This window comes from Dermacentor silvarum, chromosome 4 (assembly GCF_013339745.2).
Source record: "Dermacentor silvarum isolate Dsil-2018 chromosome 4, BIME_Dsil_1.4, whole genome shotgun sequence".
NCBI classification, from domain to species: domain Eukaryota; kingdom Metazoa; phylum Arthropoda; class Arachnida; order Ixodida; family Ixodidae; genus Dermacentor; species Dermacentor silvarum.
The window spans coordinates 12,331,275-12,348,100 of NC_051157.2; the positions used below are offsets into that span (position 1 = coordinate 12,331,275).

The 16,826-nt window shown below is 49.0% G+C and overlaps 1 protein-coding gene across 5 annotated transcripts in view; it reads left to right on the forward strand.

Moving 5' to 3' along the window:
* Window positions 1–16,826, forward strand: part of LOC119449458 (trinucleotide repeat-containing gene 18 protein) — a 491,760-nt gene that overhangs the window by 358,073 nt on the left and 116,861 nt on the right. For all 5 annotated transcript variants that reach the window (XM_049665214.1, XM_049665215.1, XM_049665216.1 and 2 more), the window contains one exon: window positions 15,628–15,701. In XM_049665214.1, coding sequence (XP_049521171.1) covers window positions 15,628–15,701 — 74 coding nt within the window. The remainder of the gene's footprint in view (window positions 1–15,627; window positions 15,702–16,826) is intronic.

Consider the following 16,826-nt stretch of genomic DNA (forward strand, 5'->3'; position numbering starts at 1 on the left):
GAGGGGGGTCTGCGGACTCAATAGGGGCGCCCCGAAGCCAAATTAATTCACAGCAAATGTGACTGCGAGTGGTGCGACGTGAACAAACCGTCGTCAGAGTAACTCGATTTCGCGCTCCATTTGTTCCCGCGCCGCGGACGGACGGTGCGGACGATCGCGCGCGGCTGTCGACACGGCCGGGACATCCTCCGGGCGCGACGAATTATAGCGGTCTCCCCCCAACCCCCTTTTCCCCAGCATCTTCCCCTCCTCCACCCGACCTCGTCTCCATCGCCTCTTCTTCTATCTTTGACGTGCGGCCATCGCTTCGGCGCCGAGTAAAGTGCGGTGCGGCGGCTGTGGCAAGGCGCCTCAAACAAGAGCAGCGGCCGCCACGAGCGATACGTGCTGCTGCGAACAGGGCGGTTTGCGACCGTAACGAGAATACAAAGGCCGCGCCAAAAGCGCGCTTGTGTCCATACACTTCTTGCGTGGCGAGATGGCGGAAAAGCTAGGCTAATGCCAGCACACTGTTCTCGCCTCCGAATGCGAGAGAGCGTGAGGCATAGAGTCACCCCCGGTGCTCATTGGCTTTGAATTCGTTTGTGTTAATTGTTTGAGCTTGCCTGGCTGGGTCGTCTTTCTCTCTCTCTCTCTCTCTCTCTGATCTCTCGTTCTGTCTGTCGGGAAGATAGAGAAATGGGGGGAGGGGAAGGGGAAGGGGGGGATGCGGAGTTATGTTGGAATTAGGTGAGTACTGAGTAACCTAATTTTGTGGGTCGCTAGAGGATGAATGAATGGATGAATGTGACAGGTGGCAGTGATTTTGTTCTTTACGCCTCTTCTTCCGACATGTCGATGTCTACTGTGGAACTCCCGCGTTTAGAAATTGCTTGTAAGTTGTCATGACACCACGGCTGAAATAGCTGTCAGTGTTGCAGAAATACAGGTTAATTCCTGGTAGCATAGATAAAGGTTAACATCCTCGACAGCTTACGAAAGCAGCAAATCTTCGCTTTCGTTTTTTCTTTCGACGTAGTGGCAGCTCAAGGCCCACTCCTAGAACGCCGGCAGCGCCGTTTCTCGCCTGCTAGCTGGTTTCTGGTATCACTGTTGTGTACCTGTCTATAGAATATCGCAGTTCTTAGGTGGCGAAAGGACAATTCAGTTCACCACCAGCACAGCAATGGGCTGCATTTTAGTTAAATCTTGCTCCTCTACTACGCTTCAAGATAATTTGACAGCTGTTGAAGCTACAGTCGATCAGTCTCTACATCGAAACGCATAGTCTGCTCAGTTTGAGTACCAGGACACACTTCGTAGCCTTTACTACGGTGCAGCAGAAAATTTCGAAGCAGAGCGTATAGCAAGAACTAGTCACGCTTGCGTCATATCGAAGTACAGTCACGTTCAATATGAGCTGCAACGCGATACCCGTGGTCGAAGGGCCCCAAGCCTGCACGTTGTAGCCGACATACGAAAACTTAGAGAGCTAAACGACGTTCCAATTACTAAAGTTTTAAAAACGAATTTTTGTATGTTGGCCCCGCCGTGCAGTCTTGGAGCCCCTTCGACCACGGGCATCGCCGTAGCTCGTATTGAACGCGCTGTATATCAGGACTGTGCTGTGGACGTTAAGCATTTTTAGACGACGGTGTGCGTCATAACCACGTGCGAAAAGCCACACTAGATAAATAAGTAATTTTAATAATTGTTTTAGACGAATGAATTTAGCGTCTGAAAGAAATACCTAGGTTGGATGAGACGGTGTAACATGAAGCTATGAATTAGTTTTGGTCACTTCGGCTGCTCTAACGTGAACCAACAACTAAGTACACGACCGTCTTTTACATTCCGCCCTCATCTTAATGCTATCGCCGCGACCGGGACTCAAACACAGCACCTGCGCTCAGTAGTAGAGCGCCCGGCGACAATTCACTTCTCTCTCACACACACACACAAAAAAGGAAAATGCAAAAGTACCTTCGCAGATCTTCACCAATTGACGGAGCGCGGTCGCGCTTCTGGACCACAGTTTGGTCCCGGCAGCGGCTCAGGTGTTCGATACGAGTGAAATAATCCCCGCGCCACGGTGCCTTCCTCCCCCACGCCGATTGTTAGAAAGAAATTCTCTCGAAACACCTCGCCGCCGAGCAGCGGCTTATGCAGATGACGGGTCCTCCTTAGCATTTGGAAGCTACGCGTGATATATCGGTACTAATGACGGGGGCCGTTCAATCTTTTCTATATGCTTTCTTCCGGTGTGTATTTCGCAATTTATTTATTTATTTATTTATTATTTATTTATTTATTTATTTATTTATTTATTTATTTATTATTTATTTATTTATTTATTTATTTATTTATTTATTTATTTATTACAACTTTTTTAACAGTATGCGCTCCCGCCTGTGTGATCCCTCTGGCTTGCATCCTTACTACTGATACTGTTCTGAACACGACGGTATCCTCAGTTTCATCGCATATCCGGATATTCCTAGCTGTGCCGTGCTTATTTTTTTTTTTCATTTTCTTTCTATCCCCCTCCCCCTTCCTATAACATGAGCCAAACTATTTCTTCCAGGTTCTAGGCTCTAAGAATTCATCTCGCGCGCATTCTCTTTCTCTCTAATGCAAGTGCCAAAAAAATTTCGAGTTGAATCGATCCTGTCTCCGTATCAATGTACACTGGGAGCTGGTCTGGAAAGCGGCTTACCAAGCCACCTTCTTATAAAAGGCTAAGGGAGGGGGGTGTCTTGTCTCTGCCCACGTTTGATGCAAAGGGAGAAAGTGTACGCTTGTCTCTCGTGAATTTTTTAAATATAAGGGCCTGTTTGCTAGACGTTGCCATTAAAGGCAGCAACATATATGCGGCCCAAATGGCCTCGTTTGCTTTGAGGCAGAGTGAGCCGAGGTCATTAGCATAACTGTCCCGCATCTTTAAGGTTCGCAGGATAGCGTACTGTATGCTGCCATGGACCTTGCTTAGCTAGCTGCGGACTTTTTTGTTAGTGTACGTACATGTGGTAGACGCTTTTCGTAGCTTCACTATGAAAATTCAATGCGATCCTGATCTGGCATAATTAACGAAGGATTAACGTCTTTATTTATACACTGTAACAACGTAGCTGGTCGGCCCGATAAACAAAAGCTGCGGGCACTACGTCGGTGCATCTGCACGGACGTACTTACCGGAATATTCTGTATTTATTTTTTGTTATTTTTTATTATGGGGTTTTACGTACCAAAATTACGATCTGATTATGATGCACGCCGTAAATGCTACGGAATAATTTGGACAACCTGGGGTTCCTTTAACGTGCACCTAAATTAAGTACACGGGTGCTTTCGCATTTCGCCCCACGTATCCGAATACAGTACGAGAAACAGCGTTAGGAAAATTATATCACAAAACTTAGCACCCATGCACTTAAAGCATTAACGCTGCTACCCGACTTCAATACGATATGGAAAGTTTCATGGGTCATACAGAACCTGAAGAACCTCGCGTTGCATGCAGGATTTTATGGTTTTCTTTTTGTTTTTGATGCTACGGCGTCAAATGGCCCATTGAGCGAAAGAGCCGGTGGTGTGTGTAGCAGCGAAACTTCCCATTGGCAGCGACGCCACGTAAAAGCGCGCTCTTGACGCTGGCTATATAGCTCTTGCTGGCTCGGGCAGCTCGGGATTCTACAGAGCAGAGCGGACGAAAGGGAACACCTGCTGCCGTTGTATTGCATGAGGCGAGAGGGTATCGCGTCTCACTCTCGCTCTCGTAAGTCTCACTTGCGCTCTATTTCTCACTCTCGCTCTCGGAAGGATGTGTTATCCATGCATTCCTCGTCCGCGCAAGCGCTCGCCTGCGTTCTAACTGCGCCTCGGTAAGGCCAAATCAAAACACGCCAAGCGTCTCAACGCGTCGCTTGCCCGCGAGGATTTCGTAACTCGAAGGACCGCTCAACGGCGTTCAATTTGAAATTAATGCTTTCGCATTCACAATTCATAAGTGCTTAGGTGTCATCGGATATTTTTCAGCGAAGCTGTTTACGCGGACCCTGTGCCATCGTTGTTGGACTTCGCTAAAAAGGGGCCACGTGACCTAGCGGGAGAGGAGAGGAAAAGAAGAGCTCAACATGGGGAAAGGGGTTGGAGCGACCCCTTTCCCCCTGTGAGAATGCTGTGAGAGAGTGCAGACAAAAAGAAAACGGGGAGGGCGGTTGACGTAAGCCGCGCCGTCCAATACTCGTGTTGGAGGATAAGAGCGTGAGGCGCGTCAACCAATGGCGGTGTAGGAAAAAAGTAGGTCAACGGAGGAGTGGGGTGTGAGAAGAGTTCGCGTAAGCGTTGGTTGTATATAGGGAGCTTTTGTCAAGGACTCCTATCTGGGTACGTCGTAGAAAAAGCGTGAGGAACGCGCTAGGAACGCCGTCGCCAGTGGACGCTGACGCGTCCCATCCCCCGCAAGTAGCGCCGTTCGGGCCAGCCAGGCGGCCGCGAATGCAACTACGACTTGGACGCTCGCTCCCATTGCAGCCGGCCTGACGCGGCAGGCCGTACCTTTTTTCAAAGCATGGTCACCACGCGAAGCATGCAAAAGCGAAAATGAGGTGAAATAATAGTGAAACACAAAATTTACAATATAGACGGCTTGCGAAGTTTGACTTCCATGGGGTAACACTCGGTGTAACTAACACAGCTTCGCTGTTCGATCATCATCACAGAGTGGAAGGTGTGGTGATTTCTTTTTTTTTTTTTTCGTGGAGATTGGCGGGCCACCACTTTACTTTTTTTTTTATTCGGCGCGCTTGCTTTCGCTTTTGCTTATTGGCAACCCCGTGTAATAATTGCTCTTAGGACATTTTTGGGCAAGCTCGGGGAGTTCTCTATGACGTGCTGTGTGCGTGCTGCGCTATAACGAGCGTTCCCTTCTTTGACCACTGCTGGAAAAGTGATTAGGGTGGAGGCCGTATCTCTGGCCACCCGTGAGCATACCGCTAGCTAATGTCGTCATTTCTTCCTGGCTGCGCTTCCTGTCGCAAAGTGTCGATATTTCCCCAGTTTGACAAATGACGTCGATGGAGACAACTTTTCTTCTGAAGAGGCTTTCCCACATATGGCGAGCTTTTTCCCTCTCTGCAACTGCCTCGCGACCGTGTTTGACAGAAATATGCAAGGGAGGCCTAACTCCCTCAGCCTACATCGTCGGGCTTTCTTTTTACGGAGTGTGTGTTCCTGGGGCAAGGATAATATAAGAGAAGCAAGGTATTGCGCAAGCGATGGGCATGGCTTGACAGGACGCCTACCTCCCTCGCGTTTCCTCAAGGCCGTCGGGAAACCAGGACGGACAGAAAGAAGGAGAAAAAAAATGGCGTTTTCGTACGCGTAGCGTTGTCTGCAACGAAAGGACAGAAAGGAAAAGGAAGAGACCGAGGGAAATAAAGATGGAGCGGAAGGGTGCTTCCTTCTGTGGCTGCCGACGTTGGAGCCCTTAATGCAGCGTTGGACATCAATGCGCTCGCCGGGCAAGCCAGCGCCGGTGGTCGGTTGGGAAGCCCTTATCGCGAAGGCTGGTAAGGAAGGAGGGAGTGAAAGGGAATGCTGGTAAACGAAGCAATAGGGAATAAACGGAAGAAAAAAGGGACGGCGACGACGGCGGGTTCCGAGCGTTATCAGCGGAGACCGCGGAAGTCGGGTGGCCGCAGAGACGAGGCTGTCGCACAACGCCCACTGTCCTTCCTACCCACCTCCTCTTACCTCTCTACCTTTTCGTCTCCGCTCGAAACGGTGCTCACCCTTTCCCAGCTTCCTCGTCGTCATCGGCATCGTCCCCCTTCCCCCCCCCCCCCCCCCCCCCGTTGGTGTGCTGCGATATACGCGCAAGTTGACGGCTGAACGACGATGCGAAAGTTGTTGGCGCCGTGCCCCGCGTGTCTGGTTGCTCTTGCCAAATCGCGCCCTGCCCAGCTGAAGGCAGCGATGCCAGGAAGGAAGCAGACGCCGCGCACATCCCTGCTGTTCCTTGCGTTTTGTTTGAAGATGATGAAACCGAGGGGAGCTTTGTGCTGTTGACAAACATCTTTCTGTTCGCGTGCTGTCGTGTGTGAGTTTGTTGACAAGGCGCAGCGGCTTTTATGAAGTTCGGATAGGGAAGTCATATTGAGTCGGCTTCTCAATATAGAGCCATTCTCCGTTCTATTCAATTCTTCTTTTCTTGCACTTTCCTCTTAAGGTGTCTCGTTCTGTGGATGTGGCGCCGCTCCGGTAAGCTGACGATGTTCGCAGTCTCTCAAACAGTGCACGGCCCTGAAGGAACCCGTCGTAATGATCGCGCAGTTCGATTAACTAGAGGAGCACACAAAACGACTTCAGTGGACGCGTTGTTGTTGCCGTTTTATTATAATCAATTCTGGGGTTTTACGTGTCATAACCACGATCTGATTATAAGGTACGCCGTAGTGGGGGACTCCGGATTAATTTGGAACACCTGAGGTTCTTTAACGTGTGTTTCACTCTAGAAATTGCACATATTGGAAGAAACTCAATTTTCTCCGTATACGTATATTTGCGCTTGTAGTTTAAACCATATATTTGCTTTTTCTCAGGCTTGCGAAAATAGCTAGTTTTTATGCAGTGGATGATGTGTGTAACTCTCATTTGAATGAAGCGTCCATTTCCTTTTCTGCCGCTTTCTTCTGTCGTAGAGGTTATCTTGAGCGTCGTTATTGGTTTGGAATACTTTTCGCAATCTGTGAATGCGGTCATATAAGTTCGGAAGCACGCAGCCAGCTTCAACGCGTGCTAGCGGCATCAGATGACATTCGCACCACTCGTTTATGTTTGGCCCTCTGTGAGGAAAGCCCCGTCTTCAGCATATCTCGAATATCCCAGCTAACTTACAAATGCAATCTTTGAACATTTCGCCAAATATATTGCCGCCAAAATGGAAGGGCACACTTTGGTTACCCTGAGAAACCATGTCATAAAATTTCAGATGTGGTCTTTGTTATGAAAGCGCGTCCAGTATATTGTACAAAACTAGACCGTGAACCTCAAGAGGTCAGTGAAAATGTTCTCCAGTTGCGAAAGCGAATGCATCTGTGAATAAGCTCGGGTATCCTAGGAGGCCGTAAGCTCTTCACGTTTCGATCCTAGACCCGAACTGAACATCAAGATAACGCTCTTGATTCAGCACATAGCGTCCTAGCAACCTTTCGCAAACCGATAGTTACTGCCGCGCTAGGGCTGTGCGGAGGAGGCCCGAAGAACTTTTCCAATAACGAGACTTGATGCGCACAGGAACAGTGAAAGTGCATCGGAAGCCGAGTCCTGTAACAGAGAGGCATCGGTTGGCGTTTGCGTGCCTCTTTCTCTGTCTCTCTTTCTGTATGTGTGTGTGCTTGTTATACACACACTAACACGACGACGTCTGCGCGTTCTAGGGAACCGCGAGGCTTTCATGGTGGGTGCCTGGCGGGCCGAATGAGAGTTCGCCAGCTACCCTTGTGGCCAATCATCAATCATCTTCATAGGCGAGAGAGGCATGTAGCCGTGGTGGCGGCTCGCGAGGCACTCCGTTCGCGGCTCAGCGGCTTCCGGTCGCCACGTCTCGTCTCGTTTGCCGCAACAGTTTTCAGTTGGTCAGTTATCGCCGAGGATACCGCAGTTCGATACCGAGAAAGGCGCGCCTGGCCTTGCGAATCAAACGTAGGAGCCCGACCTCTTTGACGTATTGCAACTTCGCTGTACGAGTCGTTATAGCTTTTTATCGAGTGACTATCGAATGACGAGATAACCTCTCGCCATGCCCCCTTGAAAGCTTACTTTTCCGCATTGCTGCTGTGTGTGCAAAGAAGCCTGCTTTGGGATTGCGGAGTATACAAAATTATAGAATAGCTGATTGGTAGATGTGATTATAGTGTAATAGTACTATAATCAGCCTTAAAAACGAATAAAAAAGATCGGTGACGTCGCCGTCACCACGTCAAGGTCGTAACAAAAAAGGAAAATAAAGAAGAATTGAGGAGTTAAGTTTGTTTATCGTTCATTGAATACTTAGTGCAGATACAAAAGTATAGATATTTAGTACAGAAAATGCAAAACAAAAAGAGAGAACGGCTGTGACGGGGTTCCGGCTCAGTTGATACGGTATATCTGCAAAATAAATGCATAATTGGTCAAGTTAACACGTGTAATCATTATAATAGTATAACAGCAGGTGATTGGTAGCGATGGGTAGACTTGCATAACTATATATATATATATATATATATATATATATATATAATGAGTAAGCAAAAGCGAAGTCGCAGCCGAGCCAAGGAATGCGTAAGCATTCCTCTGAGACAATTCTCAGAATTTCTGTAGCATGTTTTTGCGTACACAGAGTTAGATCATCGTTTGATATGTAGTTCTGTAAAGTTATGTATGAAAAGACGATCTTGTGCTCTGTACTGTAAATGCAACTAGAACGGAGGTGTGTGTTTAGGTCTGCGATCTATTTAGTACGTGGAGAACTCTTGCACTAATCGATCAGGACTACAAAGTGTATATATTATTCGGTTAGTGGCATGTACAGACGTCTAGTGAACTCTTCCATGCAGCGTTGTTATGTTCGTTGATAATATCGTTATTTTTTATTCACTTATTTAATTTCGTATTATCATTTATTTGTTTACTTGTTGCTGTACAACATGGAAATGGAGTATCCTAGCTACTCTCTACCTCAATCTCTCCACAGAAGCCCATGTATAACAGAACGGAATGTATTCCGCGTTGACATCTCACAATGTTCGTGAGTAAACTTTTGGGCAGAAAAGCAGAGTAGCACCAAAGACCATCCGCGTTTTACTCAAACACTCAAGTTAGAAAGCGTCGTCCTTGCGGTCTCGGCTGAGCATTGGCTGTTGCGACAGAGAGCGACGTGCGTTGCTTCGTAAGTGGGCGGGTAAAATCCTTTCATGAGCTCCGTATAACCGGCAAAGAAAAAACATAACGAGCCCCTCCCTCGACACTGCGTGTGTCATCGTTTCTTTTCATCTCAGCTCGCACTCCCAGCCGCGAGCAACGCAACAAGAGGGCGTTGTAGCCCATGTCGGGGTTATGTCGGGGCAGAGTGCAAGCGAATGTCGTTGCCGCTCTTGTTTAATGAAGACGACGAATGTGTCGGTCTTTTCTGGCTCGGAGGAAAAGGCATCGCTGTTTTCGCGTGGGGCCACTTGTTCTAGCACTCTCTTTATCCTCGAACGCTGGCTCCTCGGCCGCCTCCGCCACCGCGTCTGTTTCTGGTCGCTGGCAGACGAGCTATCGTATTAGAGACGCCACGCTCTCCGGTTCTTTCTCGCAAGGGACGCCGTGTCTCTAGAGAAAGGAGCTCGTTTGCATGCTGATCAGGGCGTTGAGGGCGTGTGGGGCAAAGGGAGGGGGGGGGGGGGGGAGTGTTTTCGGTGCCCCCTAGACGCTGACGCCATGGTCGTGCGTCAGCTTGCGGCCCTGTATCCGCCGCTCGCATGCCACGAGTGCTCGTTAACGTTTCCCGCTCTTTCCCTTCGCTTCTGCCTCAAGAGGTTGTCGCGGACACAGCCAAATTATGTCGACTCCAACGCGACCCTTGTGCCGGCCTGCCTACCAGCCGCGAGACTCACTTAATTCCTATCTTTCTTGCGGAGTAAAGGAATGTGAAGCGAGCAACCCGCGCGCTCTTTTCAGCCGCTTAACTAAGGACAGCGAAGAGGGAGACGGCGGGAGCGGCTGTTGGGCAGGACGGGTTTGAATTTTCTAACCTCGTTATCAGCAGCATGACGCTATTTATGGCCCCGGGGTCGAAAGCAAGTTTTATGGTCAGTTAAGCCTCGTGTTTAGAAACGCGCGCAGAGGTCGCGTTTTCGAGGCCCGCTCCAACTCCCGCTCCTCACCAGACCCCGTGGTCCGTTGTTCTTGGGTGACACACGGCGCTGTGCAGCCCAAGTGCCCGCTCGTGTCGCTGAGGTCTACCAGGTTATGTGGACTACTGCGGTTTCCTTAAATTGGGTGCAGCGAAGATACCATACTCATTGCGAACAGGGCGAGAACGGGACTAAGATAAATGGAACACATGACACAGCGGCCGTGACGTGACCCCGATCATGGCGTGTATGTCCCCCACTCACTCACTCACTCACTCACTCACTCACTCACTCACTCACTCACTCACTCACTCACTCACTCACTCACTCACTCACTCACTCACTCACTCACTCACTCACTCACTCACTCACTCACTCACTCACTCACTCACTCACTCACTCACTCACTCACTCACTCACTCACTCACTCACTCACTCACTTTTCCTCCACACTACAGACACACACAGCCGTGCGCACACAATTCCGAACCCCAAGTACGCACTCGCCCAGTTAACTTTGTGAACACATCCACCCGGCGTTTAACTCGATGCGGTTCAAATTTAATTTACCAAGTTCGCTGCGGTCTCGTTGCCGCTCATGGTCGCTGCTTCGTTGGCCTGCCATCGGCCACCCGCGCTCCTTAGCATTTAGATGACTTCTCGGGGAAAATCAGTTTGTCCGAAGAACGCGAGCGGAGAACGCCGACAGCGTTACCAGCCTTACGGCCCACACGACCTCGCTTTGTAGTTATGGAACATTCCAGCCTGTCGTGAATAAACGAAGCTCATGGCACCAGGAAAAAGAAAGTAAGAAATTGTTAAAGTATATAATCGCTTTTACGAACATGTTTCGTGACCACGGGCTTGCCGTTCCACGCAGTCATGAATTTATTAATTCTGGTAGGAAACGTTATTGCAAAAACATTACCTGTGCTTGCACTGTGTTCACCACATTTAACGTTCTGAGTTAACGCCATGATGTCTGTCCCCAAAAGAAAATGTTAGCGACGACGGCAGCAGGGAATTCGAAAATACGATCGAATTCTTATACCTTATATCCAATGACGAGAGGAACGTCGTACTGAGATCAGTGTGCGTTATCTATGGGTCGCGTTGAATTCAAGAAGCTTGTTATCGTCATTCACGAGTGTCACAGCCTAAGATGCTTTTGTGCTATAAAAGCCTACATAACTAAGCAGATCGTATTTTCACACTCCAACTCGGTCGCGCCTCAATGCACCTCAATCACGGATATAAACCCGTATTCATAAAAAAAATTGATACGGTAAAATAATCTGTAAGAGCAAAAACCAGCCAATCCTGGCGCTCAACATAATATTAGCAATTGCGTCCAGCCGCTGGCAAAGAACACTTGCGAATGAAAAATGGAAAGACCCTAGGACATTTTTTTATTATTTTATTAATAGTTTGCTGTTGCCCGAGGCGTGCGCGTGTCCAAAATTTAGAAAGGCTCGGTTTTCAACATTCCCCTCAATGTTGCCTAGAACCAAAGGACAGAGAAACACCATCAGAATAGGAGGACGCTTAAGGTTCGCCTTGAAGAATGGAACGCGATAGCATTGAAAGATCCCTGGCTGTTTATCAGGTTTTTTTCTCGTATATTCAATTTACAATCCGACGCTATCACGCCTGTAGTTGTGGTTAAGTCGTACTTTACGATATTTCTGACGGATTTTACTTTGAGAAATTCAATTTTTGTTCACTAACGCCTTGCGCCACGCGGAGGCCCTGTGTGGTCGGGGTGGTTCGGGATGTTGATGTTCGGCATGATTGTTTCCGCCAGAAGCCGATGCTTAACGCCGATACCGATGACGACGCCGGATTTTCTGCGACACGGGGCCCTTACCGCTATCGCGTTAAAACTTTATGAATTCAAACCCTGTTTCGTTTACCGTTGGTGCAGCTTACCGCTCTTTCGTTGAATCTGAACCACCTTTGTTTCCGAAGGGTTTGGAGTCACTGCTGCCACAGTATTACAAAGGGTGGCCATAAATATGATACGACAACTGCGGTGAGCGATGCGTAAAAGAGGCTATCAAAGAGTCTGTAATCACAACATGATCCAACGGTCTATAGTGTATGCACTCCTTTCAACACTAATCGGAATGGCTGACAGTCCTGCATGTGATCTCGGCGGATGCGAAGAGAACATTGACCACTTATTGTGCCGCTGTCCTCAGTTTGAACCAGAAAGACAATCTATGATTAACGCATTCAGGAAAATAGATGATCGTCTTCTGAGTGAACAGATTATACTAGAACACCGTCCCCACCGATCATCGGCTCAGAAGGCAGTGAAGGCACTTTTGTGCTTTCTGAGAGCGTCTTGGTTTGTACGAGCGCCTTTGACTCTGCAGTACGGTCCGTGCACGTCTCCATACCCCCACCCTTTCCCTCCCTTCTTTCTCTTCCCCTTCTCCCTTCCCCGAGCGTAGGGTAGCCAACCGGACTCTTGACTGGTTAACATCCCTAACTTCCTTATATTCCTCTCTCTCTTCTAAATGTGTGCGAAAGTTTTTTTTTCTAATTGAGTGTCTGTCACGGCAAATTAATATGTTTGCCAACGTAATTGTTCTTTGCCTGTTCTTATGACCAGGTCTAGCGCACGAACTGCTTTGTAAATTATTCCCTTAATAATGAACGTTCGTTTTAAAGCGAAGCTTTGTAGGCTCACAAGTGTCGTCGGTGGTGGTGGTGGCGGCGGTGGGGGTGTCACGCTGAAAAGTGGGCCGATCCTGGCGATAGTGCAGAAAAGGTCCAAGCTCAATGGCACATACCAGGGACAAAAAGAAAGAGAGAGAGAAAGAAAGAGAACGAACGAGAGAGAGAGAAAAATAAAGAGTAGGACAAAGATAGATAGATGGATAGAGAGAAAGAGATAGAAAGAAAGAGAGAGGGAGAAAAAAAAGAAATAGAGAAAAGGAAAGAGAGAAAGAAAGAGAGAGAGAAAGAATGTCACCACGAAGGTCAGAGAAAGAAAGAAAAGAAAGAAAGAGAGAGAGAGAGTGGAAGAAAGAGAAATAAAGAGAGAAAGACAGAAAACGAGAGAGTGAGAGAAATAAATAAATACAGAGAGAGAAATAAAGAGAGAGAGAAAGAAAGACAGAAAAGAGAGAGGGAGAGAAAGAAAGAAAATCACCACGAAGGTCAGATACACATACGACAAGCTTCGCTTACCCCCATTTTCTCGATAGGGCAAGGGCTGGTGATTTTTTCTCCGTAAGAACCGTTTCTTATTGGCGGGTCACCTTCACTAATTGTACCCGCTATCATGGTTTGCCTACGCCTGTTCTTACGAGCCGCTCTAACGTATTAACTTTGTAAATTCCAACACTGGCTATACGTTGCTTGTGTCCTTGCGTATCGCTGCAACGTGGCTACAACACCGCATTGCCATACGTCCGCGAGCTGCCTCCCCAGTGCCAGTGTTAGGAGAAAGCGTCAGTGCTTGACCTCCTTCTTCTGTCACCTCGCATTACTTACTCGCCGCTATATTACGCGTTGCCGGGGAACACGGTGTCGCTGCTCTGGTTCCCACGTCTTTAATTAAAGCCCAGTGAAAGATGGCTCTTTCTCGCGAAACGTGGTATGGGAAAACTTCTGGAATGTGCGCAGTGTCTCCAGGGAGATCAGAACGACGAAGGCTTCTCGGCCGGTGCAGCTAATATATGCCCTCGCCGAGCCGAGCTTGAGATCCAAGGCTGAAATTATTCGACTTTATTGCGCGCCGTCTTCTTTTCATGCTTTATACATCCTTTTTCTTCTTTTTTCCCCCTTCGTGACTATTTTCGCCATTGTGGAATGCGGCGTTGCTGAGCGGGATATCATGGCTGCGTGCTTTCGTTGAACGAGGCGAGATGGCGTGTCCGGCCCAACGCTGCTGTTTTGTTCTACACCTTTGGTGTCAAGATTATGCTGTGATGGCAATGCTTTTGTCGCTGTGTTTCATCCGTTCTGTCTACTTCGCCTTATCAGCTTCTGGACCCTTCTCCAGCTTTTTTTTTTTTTTTTTTTTTGGAGGGGGGCATTAAGATCTTCCTCAAAAGTGTCTTGCTGGCCTTTTTTAGGCTGCCCTGCTAGTGAGTTGCCATCACAACCAACCATCATCGCCTTCTTGCCTATGTGTAGCTCGTACCTTATCTTTAAGTTGAACGACAATGCGTATGCAGCCTGATGACACTCCTCTGAGTTATCCCCCCCCCCCGCCTCCCCCCCCCCCCCCACACACACACACAGTCCGCTGTAGTAGCCTTCTTCTGGGCATAACTCTCGTCCATTCCTTGGACGAGAGTTATGCCATGCTTGAGGCTAAAGCTCTAGCATGCCAGCGCGCCTCGGCTAGCCTTTAACGCCTCCGTCACTCGTGCTGGCTTCGAGCATCGTGCGCAGCGCATTGTCGAGCGACCCGGAAACTAGAAATCCGTGCCTAAGTTCGCTGCAGTGGCTTCAGCCGTCGCTCTAAAGGCGTCCATTCAATCAGCCGCGCCTTGCAGGCCACAGCGCAAGAGAGCAAATGCAACTCGGGCTGCGAGAGCGGCATCTCCACCTGGTGCGAATCCCTGGGCAACCGAGCCATATGGAGGCGTGCACCTTCTCTACGCGATTAATGGCTAGGCACCGCTGCTGCCAAGCGGCCATATCGCTATGCTCTCGGTGGTCAGCAACACGCCTCTTTCACGCCCAGGAAGAAAGATTTCTCGCTTCCTTGTTTGTTTCTTCCTTTGAGCGTCCGTTCTCCCCGCGTCTTGCCTCACGCGGACTTTGTGCTGATTAATTGCATTGCGGCTTTTTGCCGTCCGCTAAAGCTGTAATGTGCCGTGTTTTCTGGCGCGCTTCTGCTGGTCTGTTTTTTCGGCGTTTATCGCCTTGATCGCGCCTTGGTGATTCCGCGCCGCTGAAACGTGACCGGTGTGTCGTTATTGTTCCGGCCCGTTATTGCGATCGCGCCCATATATATGGCACGTTTGCACTTGGTGTTGCTATTTGAAAAAAAAAAAAATTGTGTCCGTTTTGTTGTTTACGCCGCACATTCAGTCAACTTGCGGTGAAGTTGAACGGCTGGCGCTCTCCTATCATGCTACAATCATCGTCGTTTCGATTATGCTGCCGTTTCGCGCCGATAATATCGCTTGGATTCTTTGGTTACAGCTTAATGTTATTTAATTTGGCGCATTGCTAAGGTGCCTAAACAGCGAGAGGGATATTAAGGGAGAAGGTTCTTTCGAATGTGGATGGGTGCATGTCATGGTGCAGATGTGCATGCTTACATGCTCTCATATTAGGAAAAGAAAGAGAGAGAAGAAAATGATAAATGAGAAGCAGGGAGGTTAACCAGGACATAGCCCGGCTTGCTACTCTACACTGGGGGAAGGAAAAAGGGGCGGCAAAGATTAGGAGAAGAAGAGAGAAACGCACGCATGTTAGGTACCTTGTTACGCACGCAATATTGCACTCAATGTTGCACCGTGTTCGTGCTGCTTTTTTCTGATCGCCTATGATTCCCACTAATACTAACCGAAAATACCCTTCCCCGCACTTTCCTTTTTAATGTGCGTGGAGTAGCCGCACCCTACTGTGGGACTTCAAACATCCTCAACTCGCATTCCTAAAGTAGACTTGATGTCAGAGCAACTCATTTGAATATCGCTCTTATTAATGTTACGTGGCCATGTTATTATGGGGTTACGTTTGTGATGCATATCATTGCCTAGCAGTGAACGAGCGCGCTTTTTGTTTTTCTCTGCAGGAGGACCACGCCCAAATCGAAGCCGAAGTCAAGGACGATGTCAGTGCGGAGAGCCGGCGAGAATCGCATTCCCTGTGAGTATAAATCAACACGCATGCATGCCTCATTTCTTCGGAAAACGATAAGGTTTGCTTGAGCCACCTTTGTACCCTCGTCCTCGTGAAAGCGTCGATCAGGCTGATAGAGGCCGCGGCAGCGGGGGATTCGACGGAATGCATCTGGCCACCGAAGCAAAGCTGACCACCCCGGCTGGTCCATCTCAATTGACTTCGGACGAACAAGTTGCGCTTAATGACGTTCTTGCGAAGACAGCGATTCGTACTCCATAGTGAGCATCTTTCGCGTCGACTCGTTATCTATTTGCGCACAGGACTGGCCGAGGAGTGTTGCGGCGCGCGCGCTTCCTATACAGCTGGGACAGGCGAATCCCTGACTATCTGATGACATAACGGTTCGCTGCTCGCTCGGTACGAGTGATGCCGGCTCCCGCACACTGCCATCCGCGAGGGTCATTGTCGCGGAGGCTTTAAGAATAATTAGTCTTTTGGGTGAGGGCATAAGAGGGGTGGGGGTGCAGCAGCTCTCTTGCGAAGTTTCTATCCGGGAGCTGCAGCTGGGCCGCGCCAACGGTCGCGAGCGACCTGGCTCATTACGGGCACCCGGTCTATGTTCCCCGGAAAGCGCTTCGATGCGTGCTGCAGCAGTGTTCGTCCGATCGCAATTGGATTGTGGAATGTAGTGGAGAGGATTAGAGCCGCTCTGCTGGGCCCTGAATACCAAGCGCTGGCAGCGTTCGGCTGCTCTCGTGCTTTTCGGCGGCCACGTCTCACTTTGCCCCGTGCGGCGCTGTACCGTGAAAAGTGACCTAAAACGGTAGTTCGTGCTTTTGCGTGCTTTTGCGTAATTTCTGTGGCGACGATAGTTATATGGCGATATAATTTTTCGGCTTCGATGGCTCGGAACGCGCTTTTTCTGCCTTTAATGACAACCACAATATGGTGAATATTGAGTGCTGTCTTGGCTGTTCACTGGCACGGCGAGAATGATGCACTGAGACATTTTTAATGCCCATTAATGACTGGCGGATTTTGTTGTCGAGTGCGTTTTCTTTTTGTTTGTTCTGTAACGCTGTGCACTTTTGATTCATTCCCCCGCCGCAGTGGCTTAGCCACTAAACTGTCGAGCACGAGTTCGTGAGA